Source organism: Erpetoichthys calabaricus, chromosome 4, assembly GCF_900747795.2.
Source record: "Erpetoichthys calabaricus chromosome 4, fErpCal1.3, whole genome shotgun sequence".
Classification (NCBI taxonomy): Eukaryota; Metazoa; Chordata; class Cladistia; order Polypteriformes; family Polypteridae; genus Erpetoichthys; species Erpetoichthys calabaricus.
The window spans coordinates 313,470,881-313,485,533 of record NC_041397.2 but is presented as its reverse complement, the minus strand read 5'-3'; the positions used below and the strand labels follow the sequence as shown (position 1 = coordinate 313,485,533).

Genomic DNA, 14,653 nt, shown 5'->3' with positions numbered 1-14,653 from the left:
GTAATGTCCATATGAATTCCCAGACCCAGGTTGTTCCAGCAGAACATTGCCCTGGGCTCCTCAGTACCTCCCCCAGGACGCTTGGTGGCAGCCTCCCTGGCTGACGATGGTGCCTCTGTTTCCCACAGGGTTCCATGGGAAATGGAGATCTCCACAACCCTGTGCAGATCTGGGGTGGCCGCCAGGGGGTGCTGCATGGATCCCAGAGCCAGCCTGGACAACTCTACAGCCCCGCCCGGAAGTGCAATCAGGAACAGGTGATCAAGCATCTGGAGCACTTCCGGGTGGACTATAAAAAGGACCGACAACCACCACTCAGGGCCAGAATCGGGAGGAAGAAGATGAGGTTGCCTGGGAGGAGTGGTGGTGCCAGAAGAAGGGTTGTGGTTTGTGTTATTATTGTGATTGGGACTGGGTTGTGGCTGGATGGTTCATGGGGAAGACGTGCCCTCAAGCTGAAGAAAAAATAAAGTCTTCTTGTGTTTTTACACGTGCCTCGGTATAAGTCTGTGCCAGGTCGGGCGCTATACGACGTCCTTTTCACAATGTATAACAAAGATTTTTTCAATGTTCCTTAAAAGTTTTGAAGAATCGGCATTCTAAGCTTACAGCTGGTTTTACATTTATTACTGATGCTTATCAAAGCAGGAGACAGAGCTGGAGGTGGCAGAGTTAAAGATGTTAAGATTTGCACTGGGTGTGACGAGGATGGACAGGATTAGAAATGAGGACATTAGAGGGTCAGCTCAAGTTGGACGATTGGGAGACAAAGTGAGAGAGGCAAGATAGCGTTGGTTTGGACATGTGCAGAGGAGAGATGCTGAGTATACTGAGAGAAGGAAGCTAAGGATAGAGCTGACAGGTAAGAGCACTGTCAGGCAACCGGTGCGCCGTGGAATTTTCTAGGCGCGCCACGAAAACTTTTGTAAAATATTTAAAATTGCTAGTGTTTTTGAACTTTTGGTTGATTAAAAAGATAATGTTTAAAAAAATATATTTTATGTTGGAAAAACAGATAACGGTTAATAAGATTTTTGAATAAACGAATGTATTTATTTTGAATGCAAGTTAAAATTTTCACTGTTCACCATTCAACATAATATCAACACCAGCGGTGTCAAAAACACATCTCGTGAGACTTAAAAAGTCTCGTTGTTAGAAGATCTAGCTCACTGTACGGATTACGGAAATGAAGTCTAAGAAACGCAAGAGACTTCAAATGATCGACAAGGAAATGTGCGTCTGTCTTTCGAAAATTGATCCTCGCATCAATCTCATATGTGCTGAAAAACAATCTCAACGTTCACATTAATTAAATTTAAGATTTATCCTTTGATTCCTTTATTAATAAAATGTCTTTCAAACTTGTAAAATTAACTGTTCTTATTGGCGATTGTCCATAGATTGTGTCGTCACGACTTTATTTATGGGCAGTCCCTCAGGTGCGCCACGAAAGAAAATTTTTGGACTCGAAAAAGGTTGCCTTTCACTGGGTAAGAGGAACAGAGGAAGGCCTAAGAAAAGGTTTATGGATGTGGTGAGAGAGGACATTCAGATGATGGGTGTAACAGAACAAGATGACGAGGACAAGAAGATATGGAACAAGATGATCCGCTGTGGCAACCCCTAACGGGAGCAGCCAAAAGAAGAAGAAGACTGATGCTTATTGTGTGGCGGTTGGTTACATCTGCCATAAATGTTCTCTGCATTGAACATACAGTTGCTTTTGCAATCACTTTTTAGAGATATTGTGGCAAGGTGTCCTGGAAATTTAATGGATGTTCTTCTGTGAGGCTTTCTATATTGCAGCTGTGCTTTCTTCAGTAAATCTACCAAACCTCAGTTCCTATCCTTCCATTTTTTCTCCACATAACCATTCACCACATAATAAACATCTTTGTGATAGTAAAACTATGTATAAATTTAGAACACTGTTCATTGTGTTCAGAAATTTTAAGGAACATTGAAAAGTATTCATTATGCATGTTGAATTATTCCATCCAGGTTGGCGCCCATCCCAGCAAGTATCGTGAGAGAGGCAGGAACAATCCCTGGATGGGATGCCAGCTCATTGTGCCCCCATATGTTTAAGACATCAAGTATACATCTCAGTATTCTAAAATGTTCAGTAAGCTGTAATGTCATGAATGTAATGTATTCTGTGTGGCGATCACTGCCTGCACCTTCCTGACAGTGTAAGAGAAAGACTGTTTAAGAAGCATGCAGCGATTAACGACTGGGTTGGGGAACACTTAGAATTAAATGTCAGAGGAAAATGATTAGACATACAGGAATCAAAGGCAATATATAGCTAATGAAGGCTGTGGAAGGTTGTAAGGGGATTGAGTGTGGATTAGTAAGGTGGGGTTCAGAAGATGTTGGCCATAGAGTCTTTTTTTTATTATTTAGATGTTGTGGCAATTTAGCTAGGACTTTGGGATACCCCCTACTCTTTAGGAAGGCTGCCCAGTGATCTTTTATGACCACAAAGAGTCAGGACCTCGGGTTTATGTGTCATCTGAAGGACGGTGCCATTTTTACAGCACGGTGTCCCTGACGCTACACTGGGAAACTGGGATCCACATTCAGACCACATGGTAAGTGCCCCCTGTTGGCCTCACTAACACCTCTTCCAGCAGCAACCCAAGTTTTTACTAGTTAGTCTCCCATCCAAGTGCAGGCCGGGCAGGTGGATGACTTCTTCTGTGGTGCAGGTGGTATGGCTGCTATTCTGCTGATGAATGGTGTCTGGTGATGCCACCTTTGTGTGGCATCAAATCTCAATCCAGACTCTTTTCATATGTAGCTCCTAGATGGTGAAATGACCTGCCCACCTCCATTTGAAATTCTGACTCCCTCAAAGTGTTTAAGAAGCGTTTGAAGACTCCCTGGTATAGTGAAGTCCTGTCTAATTGATATGAGGTTTTGTAAAGTAGCTTGCAATTTGTTCTGAGTTCTTCATTTGTGATGATCAGTTTTGTACCTTTGTTCTGTCACACTTTTTCCTAAACAGTCCCACAGACTGATGATTACACAATTATACTGACCTCTTTTGTAAGCTGCTTTGGTAAAAAGTGTCTACTAAACAAAGACATGTAAATGTTTATGGATATGCAAGTAATAATGTCACTTTACTCTGGACCCGTGACAATACGACTAATACAATATGACAAGGAGTGGGAATTTGTCTGCACAGATAATCATCTGACAATATAGCGGTAAGTCACTTACAAATGGCAAAAATGATGACCAGTGCCAGTGAAAATACCCAAGACCACCAGCGTGTCCTTTCTTGGCCAGTTGGCTTCTGCCGGGTCTCAGCTGTAGGACTGTCTGTCATTCCAGAATCACCTGTTCAAAAAAATTGAGATTTTAATATTAATCTGATGCAACTCGATTCTTCTATTACAGGATTGAATAGATTCTGGACAGCAATGGATTCTGGACCAACTCATGCACGTTGTGCCAACTTAGCCATATTCATATACCATGTATCTGGTGGACGTGAAAAACAGGAAATTACAATATCTATGGAAAAAAAGTCAAATGGGTACAGGGAGATTCTGCAAACAATGTGCTATGAAGCAGTGATGTAAAGTCCCAAAAAGCAGGACAGGACTTTCAAAGACCCAACCAGATGCAGTGTGATCACTGGCAGCCAGTCCACAACTACTGCCTTCAGGCCATAGCAGCATACACTGGAGGAAAAATGGGGCGCTAGCTTTAAAAGCTTAAAATAACACTGATATCCTACAAATACACAAAAATGCCCTTTAAGAGAAAGGATTACCATAAAGCCCTTTAAAAGAAAGGATTACCATAAACCTCTGGTTTGAATAGTGTTGTATTTTAGCCAGGGTTCCTTCCCTGGCTTATTATTTTAGACTATTTTCCTTTTCATTGTCTTTTTCATTCATTTTTAAATACTGTTTATTATAATAGTTTTAAATGTTATTGCTCTGTCCAGTTACTATTTAGTAGAAATGTTAAAAGTATTATTAATGTTACAGTATGACGTTTAAGAATATTTATGTACTCATTTCTTAAATGTCTTATGTTGCCTGTAATTGGGGATTGGAACTGCAAGGGGCAGAACTACTCTTTCCATCAGTGCTTGGGACCACCTCAGCCCAGAATATAAACTGGGGCAGCGAGTCCCATGTGGTTCATTGTTGAGTGTAGTTTAGAGTGGATTTCTTTAAGTGATTTTTGCTCTGTTTCTGGATTTTATGGATTTTACCTTGTTTGCTAAGGGCTGTTTGTTTTCCTCTTTTGTGTTTTGTTAAATAAAACCCTCTTGTCTTATAATTATCTTACACCCAGAGTTTTTCTTTTACAATTTCTGTACCTGGTTATATTTTTTGATATCCAGGATATATTTCTGAGTATTTCTAATCACTTTTCCAGTTCTCTTTGTTTTGGGCTTTACACACTGAAGTCTCACAATTTCTTAGGGTCACACTTCCCTAGGCTGAGACCCATCTTTGGGCAAGCCGGTTAGGATTGTGGCCTATTTTCTGTGGGTATTTTTGAAGGCCTTGCCCATCAGGCAAATACAAATAAGGTATCATTATAAATAAAGAATATATTTAAATAAGCAAGAAGAGAATGTGAACTGGGAAAAAAGTAAAAGGGAATACCTAAAAAGGCAACCCTAGGCTAACAAATTCAAAACCACTAACCAGTAATCACAAATCCAAGAACATAAATAATCAAAGCCAGAAAAGCAGAAGAAAACCATTCTTACTAAAATGAACTACTAAAACAATTTATTGCTGTTAGAAGGTTTAGGTCTGACCCATCTTATTTGTGATAGATAGATAGATAGATAGATAGATAGATAGATAGATAGATAGATAGATAGATAGATAGATAGATAGATAGATAGATAGATAGATAGATAGATAGATAGATAGATAGATAGACAGACAGACAGATAGATAGATAGATAGACAGATAGACAGACAGACAGACAGACAGACAGACAGACAGACAGACAGACAGACAGACAGACAGACAGACAGACACTTTATTAATCCCAATGGGAAATTCACATTATCCAGCAGCAGCATACTGATACAATAAATAATATTAAATTAAACAATGATAATAATGCAAAAAACAGACAACAACTTTGTATAATGTTAAATGTTAACATTTACCCCCCCCCCCCCCCGGGTGGAATTGAAGAGTCGCATAGTTTGGGGGAGGAACGATCTCCTCAATCTGTCAGTGGAGCTGGACGGTGACAGCAGTCTGTCTCTGAAGCTGCTCCTCTGTCTGGAGATGACACTGTTTAGTGGATGCAGTGGATTCTCCATAATTGATAGGAGCCTGCTGAGCGCCCTTCGCTCTGACACAGATGTCAAAATGTCCAGCTCCATGCAAACAATAGAGCCTGCCTTCCTCACCAGTTTGTCCAGGCGTGAGGCGTCTTTCTTCTTAATGCTGCCTCCCCAGCACACCACTGTGTAGAAGAGGGCGCTCGCCACAACTGTCTGATAGAACATCTGCAGCATCTTATTGCAGATGATGAAGGATGCCAGCCTTCTAAGGAAGTATAGCCGGCTCTGTCCTTTCTTGCACAGAGCATCAGTATTGGCAGTCCAGTCTAATTTATCATCCAGCTGCACTCTCAGATATTTATAGGTCTGCACCATCTGCACACAGTCACCTTTGATGATCACGGGGTCCATGAGGGGTCTGGGCCTCCTAAAATCCACCACCAGCTCCTTGGTTTTGCTGGTGTTCAGTTGTAGGTGGTTTGAGTTGCACCATTTAACAAAGTCCTTGATTAGGTCCCTATACTCCTCCTCCTGCCCACTCCTGATGCAGCCCACGATAGCAGTGTTGTCAGAGAACTTTTGCACGTGGCAGGACTCCGAGTTGTATTGGAAGTCTGATGTATATAGGCTGAACAGGACCGGAGAAAGTACAGTCCCTTGTGGTGCTCCTGTGCTACTGACCACAATGTCAGACCTGCAGTTCCCAAGACGCACATACTGAGGTCTGTCTTTAAGATAGTCCACGATCCATGCCACCAGGTATGAATCTACTCCCATCTCTGTCAGCTTGTCCCTAAGGAGCAGAGGTTGGATTGTGTTGAAGGCGCTAGAGAAGTCCAGAAACATAATTCTTACAGCACCACTGCCTCTGTCCAAGTGAGAGAGGGATCGGTGTATCATGTTGATGATGGCATCCTCCGCTCCCACCTTCTCCTGATATGCAAACTGCAGAGGGTCAAGGGCGTGTTGAACCTGTGGCCTAAGGTGGTGAAGCAGCAGCCTCTCCATGGTCTTCATCACATGTGATGTCAGAGCAACAGGCCAAAAGTCATTCAGCTCACTAGGACGTGATAACTTTGGGACTGGGGTGATGCAAGATGTTTTCCAAAGCCTCGGGACTCTCCCCTGTTCCAGGCTCAGGTTGAAGATTCGCTGTAGAGGACCCCCCAGCTCCGATGCACAGACCTTCAGCAGTTGTGGCGATACTCCATCTGGACCCACTGCTTTGCTGGCACGAAGTCTCCTCAACTCTCTGCTCACCTGCGCTGTTGTAATTATGGGTGGGGATGTCTCTCCTATGCTGGTATCAGCAGAAGGATGTGTGGAGGGAGAGTGAGAGTGGGTTAGGGTGGTCAAACCTGTTAAAAAAGTTGTTCATTTGGTTTGCTCTCTTCACGTCTCTCTCAATGGTGGTACCCCGCTTCGAGCTGCAGCCAGTGATGATCTTCATCCCATCCCACACTTCCTTGATGCTGTTATTCTGCAACTTCTGCTCCAGCTTTCTCCTGTACTGCTCCTTTGCCGCCTTGAGCTGGACTCGGAGTTCCTTCTGCACGCTTGAGCTCATGCTGATCACCGCCTTTAAAAGCCCTTTTCTTCTGGTTCAAAAGGCCCTTGATGTCACTTGTAATCCATGGCTTGTTGTTAGCATAGCAGCGTACAGTTCTTACTGGAACTACAATGTCCATACAGAAGTTGATGTAGTCAGTAGTGCAGTCAACAACTTCCTCAATGTTCTCACTATGAGATCCCTGCAGGATATCCCAGTCTGTAGTTCCAAAACATTCTCTCAGAGTATTCTCAGCCTCCGGGGTCCACTTCCTGAATGAGCGTGTGGTTACAGGTAGGACTCGCACTTTTGGTTTATAGTGAGACTGAAGCAGAACCAGGTTGCGATCTGCTTTCCCAAGCGCAGGCAGCGGGGTGGCGCTGTATGCGTCTTTAACGTTTGCATACAGTAAATCAATAGTCTTATTTCCCCGGGTGTTACAGTCCATATACTGGGAGAATGCAGGTAATGTTTTGTCCAGCGTCACATGGTTAAAGTCTCCAGCGATTAGCACAAGTGCTTCAGGGTGCTGCATTTGTAACTTAGCAACAGCAGAATGGATGATGTCACTCGCTGTCTCCACGTCTGCTCGAGGAGGGATGTACACGATGACAACAATGACGTGTCCAAACTCTCTGGGCAAGTAATAGGGACGCAAACTTACGGCCAACAGTTCGATGTCCCTGCAGCAAGTGAAGATTTTGACGTTAACATGCCCAGAGTTACACCACCGTGTATTAACATAGAGAGCGAGTCCTCCTCCTTTGTGCTTCCCACAGGTACTTGTGTCTCTGTCCGTTCTAACTATGCTAAACCCGGGTAGCTCCACGTTAGCATCTGGGATGGTGGTAGTTAGCCACGTTTCGCAAAAACACAACAAACTGCATTCTCTGTAGGTTCTGACATTTTTCACCAGCGCAGCCAGTTTGTCGATCTTATTTGAGATTGAGTTCACATTCCCCAGAATCACAGAAGGCACCGAAGGCTTGAAACGCCACTTTCTCGCAAGCCGCTTCATTTTCAGCTTAGTGCCGGCTCTGCTGCCACGATACCGCCTTCTTACCTTGTCGGGTAAATAGGGAACCACACCGGCACTGGCATTTGTTCTCAGCGCTCGAAGTTGAGTACTTGAATAGGCGAGTCTCGGCGTGTAAAAATCCATGCCCACGTTGTTAAAGTAAGTGTGTCCAGTGAACAAATCCACATAAAATAAAGTGATAGGAGTCCCTATTTTAGGATGTCCCTCGGGGTTCAGTTCTTGGCCCTCTGCTTTTTATCATTTATATGCTTCTTCTTGGTGCCATTATTAGGCGGCACGGTCTATGGTTTCACTGTTACGGTGATGATACACGGATTTATCTACACGCAGGGCTTACACAAACATGACCTCCTCCAGCATTAGTTGCCTGTTTGGCCGACATCAAACATTGGCTGCCTAAAAACGTTCTCAGACTAAATAGTGAAAAAAATGAGCCTTTAATTATTGCATCTCCAGGCACTTTAAAGAAAATAAATAATTTCTCAGTAAAAATCCTTGTCTGCACAGGTTAAATATCTTGGTGTTATCCTTGACCCTACACTCTCCTTGGATCCCCATACTAATAATATTACCAAGGTTGCCTTTTTCCACCTTAAGCAAATTTCAAGGCTGTGTTCATTGCTCTCGGATACTCCCACTGAGACGTTTATTCATGCTTTTGTCACTTTGCAACTTGACTATTGCAATGTATTGCTGTTTGGTATCCCTACTTTAAGTCTAAATAAATTACAATATGTTTAGAATTCAGTAGCTAGCATGATTACCCACTTAAAACCATGGGAACATATCACTCCTACATTTTTAAAACTGCATTGGCTACCATTTTCTTTCCATATTAAATATAAACTTCTCCTTTTAGTTTTTAAGGCTCTTCATGGTTTTGCCCCACCTTACTTGTCTTCTTTAATCTGTCCATATACTCCATCACGTTCACTTTGTTCTTCTGACTCCTTGATAATAACCATTCCATTATGCAGACTGCACACTATGGATGACAGGGGGTTTAGTGTATCAGGGCCCTGCCTTTGGACCTCCGTGCTTGTACCTCATTTTCTGTTTTTAAATCTAGACTTAAAACCTGTCTTTTTAATATTGCCTTTTGTTGTTGTTAGCTTTGCTTGTATATTGGATTGTTTGATTTTATGTGTATTGTTGTACAGTGGGCTTGGGTACCTTCAAAGACGCTTTTAAATAAAATTTATTATTTTTTTTTTATTATTATTAGTGTAATAATAATAATAATAATAATAATAATAATAATAATAAATTTTATTTATATAGCGCTGCGGTGGGTTGGCAGCCTGCCCGGGATTGTTTCCTGCCTTGTGTCCTGTGTTGGCTGGGATTGGCTCCAGCAGACCCCCGTGACCCTGTGTTCGGATTCAGCGGGTTGGAAAATGGATGGATTTATATAGCACCTTTCCCATGCTCAAGGCACTTACAGAATATAAGAAAGAACGGCAGAGTATACAGTATATAGCATTGTACAAACCAGATAAATAAATAAAGAAGATTATGACAATGAATTCAGAGATAAAGCCTAACAGACAACATAATTGATGGTCTCGCACAAACACATACAGGTTACATGACATCTTGACATGGAGGTAAACTGAAAGAAGGGTGATAGGGTCAAGTAGAACTAAATACCTTCCTGAACAGATGAGTTTTGAGTTGTTTTTTAAAAAAATTCATAGAGTCCGCTGACCTGATTAATTTCGGTAGGTCATTCCAGAGTCTGGGCGTCTATACAGCTGAAGGCCCTGCTGTCACCCATGTAGTGTCGATTAGTGAGGGGCACAACAAGATTACCAGAATCAGAGGACCTTAGTGGGCGGGCAGGCACATAGTGATGGAGAAGGTCACTGATGTAGTTTGGCACGAGGTTATTTAAGGCTTTGTAAGTTATTAGTAGGATTTTATATTTAATTCTGTAAGACATGGAGAGCCAGTGAAGGCGAAGCAGGATGGGTGTGATGTGCTCACTGCTGCTGGTCCATGTAAGGACTCTTGCAGCCGAGTTTTGAATAAGCTGGAGCTGTGATAGAAGATTAGAAGGGGCATCTGCCAGTAGGGAATTACAATAATCAATGCGGGATGTGATAAAAGCATGGGTGAAAGTAAGAAAGTTTCTTAATGTGATTTATGTGGGCAGAATAAGAGAGGGAGGAATCAAAAATGACACCAAGATTTTTTACAGTAGAGGCAGGTCTGATGAGATCACTGGCAAGATAGACTGGGAAGGAGCTCATTTTATTAAGTTGCATTTTAGTCCCAATTTGCAGGAGTTCAGTTTTGTTTCAATTTAATTTTAAAGAGTTCTGCTCCATCCAGGTTTTAATTTCACCGAGGCAGGTTGTGAGCTGAGAAAACTCTGATGAAGTTCCACTTTTAACATTGAAATAGAGTTGAGTATCGTCTGCATAAAAATGATAACCCAGTCCATAGCTACGAATAATATGGCCAAGGGGAAGCATGTAAATACAGAAGAGAAGAGGGCCGAGGACAGAGCCCTGAGGAACTCCTTGTGTGACTGGCTCTGAGCTGGATCTGCTGTTACCAAGACTAACCAACTCCTGCCTATCAGTCAGATAGGACTTGAACCACTGGAGGGCAGTGCCAGAGATGCCCAGCATGTTCTCCATTCTGGACAGTAGGATGTCATGTCTGACCTGAGTGTCAAATGCTGCACTGAGGTCTAACAGAATTAATATGCTGGTTTGTCCAGAGTCTGCTGCCATAAGCAAATCATTGGGTACCCGTAGCAGAGCAGTTTCACAGCTGTGCCGTGCCCGGAAACCAGACTGAAAGGGTTCCATCAAATTATTAGAGGTTAGGTAATTGGTGAGTTGGGAAGCTACAACACGCTCGAGAATTTTTGACAGGAAAGGTAAGTGGGAGATAGGCCGGAAATTGTTAAGATTGTCACCATCAAGACCAGATTTTTTTAACATTGGGGTTACAGAAGCAATTTTAAAAGTGAGCGGCACAAACCCAGTGTCGAGGGATGAGTTTATTATTGTTGTAACAGTCGGGATTATGGCATGAAGGCAGGATTTAAATAGTGTGGTGGGGATGGGGTCCAGTACACAAGTAGTCAGCCTCATTTTACAAAGCAGGTTATTAACAAACACAGATGTGACTGGTGAGAACTTAGAGAAGGAGCTGGATGGAGTGGGAAAACAGGGAGAGATATGAACAGATGATGTATTTATGTTAGTTGAATTATTTAGATCTTTAATTTTGTTACGGAAAAAGTGGAGGAATTCCTCACAGACTTCAGTGGATGAGGTAGTTGGGCCAGATGTGGGTTCGAGTAGTTTATTAACTACAGAGAATAAAACCCTTGGGTTATCGTTTTCACTTTCTATTATTCTGCCATAATGGGTGTTCTTGGCAGCAGTTAGTGCTTCTCTGTAAGCTCTTTGGTGGTCAGAGAAAGCCTGGATGTGCACAGTGAGGCCAATCTTACGTGACAATCTCTCAAGTGTACCACATTAGCTTCTGATCAAGACCGGACTATGTAGTGTAGTACTAATCACCAGGTCCACATACTGTTTCAGTGAACAGTGGCACAAATCAGTCCCAAGTATAACTAATCCACTACTAGTCTTGTTTTGGCTTCATGTTTCTTTTTGGTTTGCTCAGCTACCCACTTGATTGCCCCTTAAAGGTGGCATGCCGGCATTTAACGTCTCATCCCCTCACAATTAATGAGTGCTGCTACACATTCCTCTCGGTTTAAAGTGACAAAGCACAGTACATTCTTATGTAAATTTAATAAAAATAATTGTAACCATTAAGCTGCATTAAATCGAAATGACTGCTGCTACCGTTGTCACTTTGAGCGTATGAAAAGATTCTGAAAATCTTATAGAGAAAGAAATGATAACGAGAGTACACGTTAGTAGAATCATATCTGAAGCATAATTGTCTCTCTGTAACTCCTGGGCTGATCTGCCATCAGGGTGATCTGGGTGGTGAATGCCCTGGGGCCCTGGTCACCAAAGAGCCTTTATATATATATATATATATATATATATATATATATATGAGAAAAAAAAGTAATGACTGTATTTTTCCATTCCAGTGAAATCCTACGCTCTTCTATGCAGCACACTTACCTGGTAACTCTAGGATTTTATCATCGCACCTCAATATAATGTACCAGAAACATTGTATTCAAATCTTCAGTGGGGGACCGCCTCCTGGGCTCGATTTACTTTTATATGTGACATTCATAGAGTGTAAATATATGCATGTGACACCCACTGTGGGAGGTCTTAATCTGGTGTTGCTGCAACTCATTTCCCAATTACATAGATAATACAGAAGAGCTAATACTTGTCATTGATTGCATGTCAAGCTATTCCTAATAACCAAAGTAACCAAGTCAATAAGGCATATAAAATGCCTAGTCAGATGCAGGACAATATTCAGAAAAAATGTCCCATGGCAGCACAAACTCCAGAGTATGGCACAAGTTGCTATGTAATACATATTGTGAGAGATCTTATGTCAGACCTGGAGGACACCCACAAAGACAGCTCCATGACCCTCTGAAGGAATACAGCATGGAAGAAACTGGACGTATCTTTCAAAGTGTACTTTCTACACTGGCAGCTTAGCGATTTCTAAATTAAGGGCACCAACTCTGAAGCTTTTTTTTTTTTTGTTAAGATTAATAGTTAAACATATGTTGATTCTTGTTTTTCTGTTTTTTTTTAATATTATGCAATATAAATATTTCCATGCATCTCTTTTGTCTTTCTGTGGCATTGACGTAAGCATATCTGATTCAATTTTACACCATACTTCAGCCATAATATACATGATAAAATATGGTTATTATATTTTATAATGGCATATTTGTCCTTTCTCATGTGTGTAACAGTCTACCTGATGTTTGTGGAATTGACTTTGTAACATTACCCACTCTGCTAAGTCCATTAAACAAGATGGTCTAAGTTAGTACGCAACTTTTTCCCCTTTCCCAGACTCCCAGAAGCACACTGCAACTGAACTTAGTCTTAGTATTGGCCCACTGCTAGTCCACAGCTCACACTGCAAAAATGGTAAACCTCAAAGTTAGCCTTGTTACTGTAAATACAAACTAAGACCACATCAACATGGGAGATCATCCTGAGCTCATAGTGAATGACAGCTGACCCTAAATTACTAACTAAGGTAAGCCATCTCATTTAGCAGAATATAAAGATGGAGGACGACCCCTCAAGTGTGAAGTCATGGTGGCCCCGCCTCTTGGGGTATCACCCACAAAACACAAGGAACATATATAAATTTAAAAATACTGTACATATATACAAATTAATAAACATAACAGAAATGACATAAAAGGCAAAAAATAAATCATTAAAATAAAGTACATACATACAAAAAATAAAAATAACAAATGATAAAAAAGCACAAAAAATCATTTAAAAATAACAAAATACATCAATAAAACAAAAAGTATGAACCTGGGTGAAACATAACACGATAACAGTGACTGAGCATGGAACTGTACATGCGCCTCTAGAGATTTGAGGAAGCAGTAATAATTACTGTGCCCCTGTAATGCCCATGTTGACTTCATTTTCTATTGTATGCATCCCAATTTTTTAACAATAACACTATGGTAATGGCGCAGACTCCTGTATCTGCCAGAGAAGACATCACATTGGTAAAAATTTAGCAGCATTTAAATGAGAAACTTCAGTACAAGCCTATAAAAAGGGCAAGCCTGGCACAGTTGCACCAACTAATGTGGCAAATGCAAGCTGCCTTACTAAAAACCTTGAGCTACATAAAGGGAAGAGCGAGAAACCATTGGGTTGGTTGAATCCATGAATCAGGTTTCACGGAGATAAGAGAAGCACTTACCTGATAGCACCAACAGCTGCAGTTTACCTGCTCCCCGACTCCAGTGTGTGAACACGTTGCAGGTGAAAGTTCCAGTGTCATTGAGGTAAACATCACGGAAAAGAAGTGAGGCATTCCCACAAGATGACTGTCTGTGAAAAGTCTGCATTCTGTCCTGATAGATGGGGTTTATCTTGGTTTGGTTTGTACTCAAGTCATAAAAATAAACAACATGAGATGTATCATTGCTTTGGAAAAGCCATTCAATAGTCAGTACTTTGAGAAGAACATCTTCGATGCAGGGGAAATTACATGGGAGCAAAACATCCTCTCCTGAATTGACTTTTACAAGTTCAGCAATTTTCAACTTCAATAAACCAGAATCTGAAAAATCAAAAAAGAGCAAGAGAAGTTTTTGTATTCAAAAAGCACATCAGTGTTTTATTACATTACACCTGTGTTGTTTTATTAAGAGAGGCGTTCTTGGAATGACAATTCAGGTAAGGCCACATAGACCTGAGTGTGAGAGCAGATAGAGAGAGCTGCTGCCAGAAGGGGTGGAGCCTGGGAGAGAGAGAGCTGCTGTCAGAAGGGGTGGAGCCTAAGAAAGAGAGAGATGCTGTCAGAAGGGGTGGAGCCTGGGAGAGAGCGAGAAAGAGAGAAAGAGAGAGAGAGGTGCTGTCAGAAAGGGTGGAGCCTGAGAAAGAGAGAGAGAGAGAGAGATGCTGTCAGAAGAGGTGGAGCCTGGGAGAGAGAGAGGGGTGCTGTCAGAAGGGGTGGAGCCTGGGAGAGAGAAAGAGGGAGAGATGCTGTCAGAAGGGGTGGAGCCAGAGAGAGAGAAAGAGAGACAGAGAAAGAACGAGAGATGCTGTCAGAAGGGGTAGAACCTGGGAGAGAGCGAGAGAGCTGCTGTCAGAA

At 41.9% G+C, this 14,653-nt stretch overlaps 1 protein-coding gene and 2 long non-coding RNA genes across 4 annotated transcripts in view; all 3 read right to left on the bottom strand.

Moving 5' to 3' along the window:
• LOC127527381 (uncharacterized) overlaps positions 1-14,653 on the bottom strand; it is a 102,451-nt gene that overhangs the window by 39,602 nt on the left and 48,196 nt on the right. The window lies entirely within an intron of this gene.
• The window catches only part of LOC127527403 (uncharacterized), a 66,083-nt gene that overhangs the window by 6,416 nt on the left and 45,014 nt on the right, over positions 1-14,653 (bottom strand). The window lies entirely within an intron of this gene.
• The window catches only part of LOC114669701 (V-set domain-containing T-cell activation inhibitor 1-like), a 47,178-nt gene that overhangs the window by 1,190 nt on the left and 31,335 nt on the right, over positions 1-14,653 (bottom strand). For both annotated transcript variants that reach the window (XM_051926007.1, XM_051926008.1), the window contains 2 exons: positions 13,757-14,119; positions 3,232-3,351 (listed from right to left, as the gene is read on the bottom strand). In XM_051926007.1, coding sequence (XP_051781967.1) covers positions 3,232-3,351; positions 13,757-14,119 — 483 coding nt within the window. The remainder of the gene's footprint in view (positions 1-3,231; positions 3,352-13,756; positions 14,120-14,653) is intronic.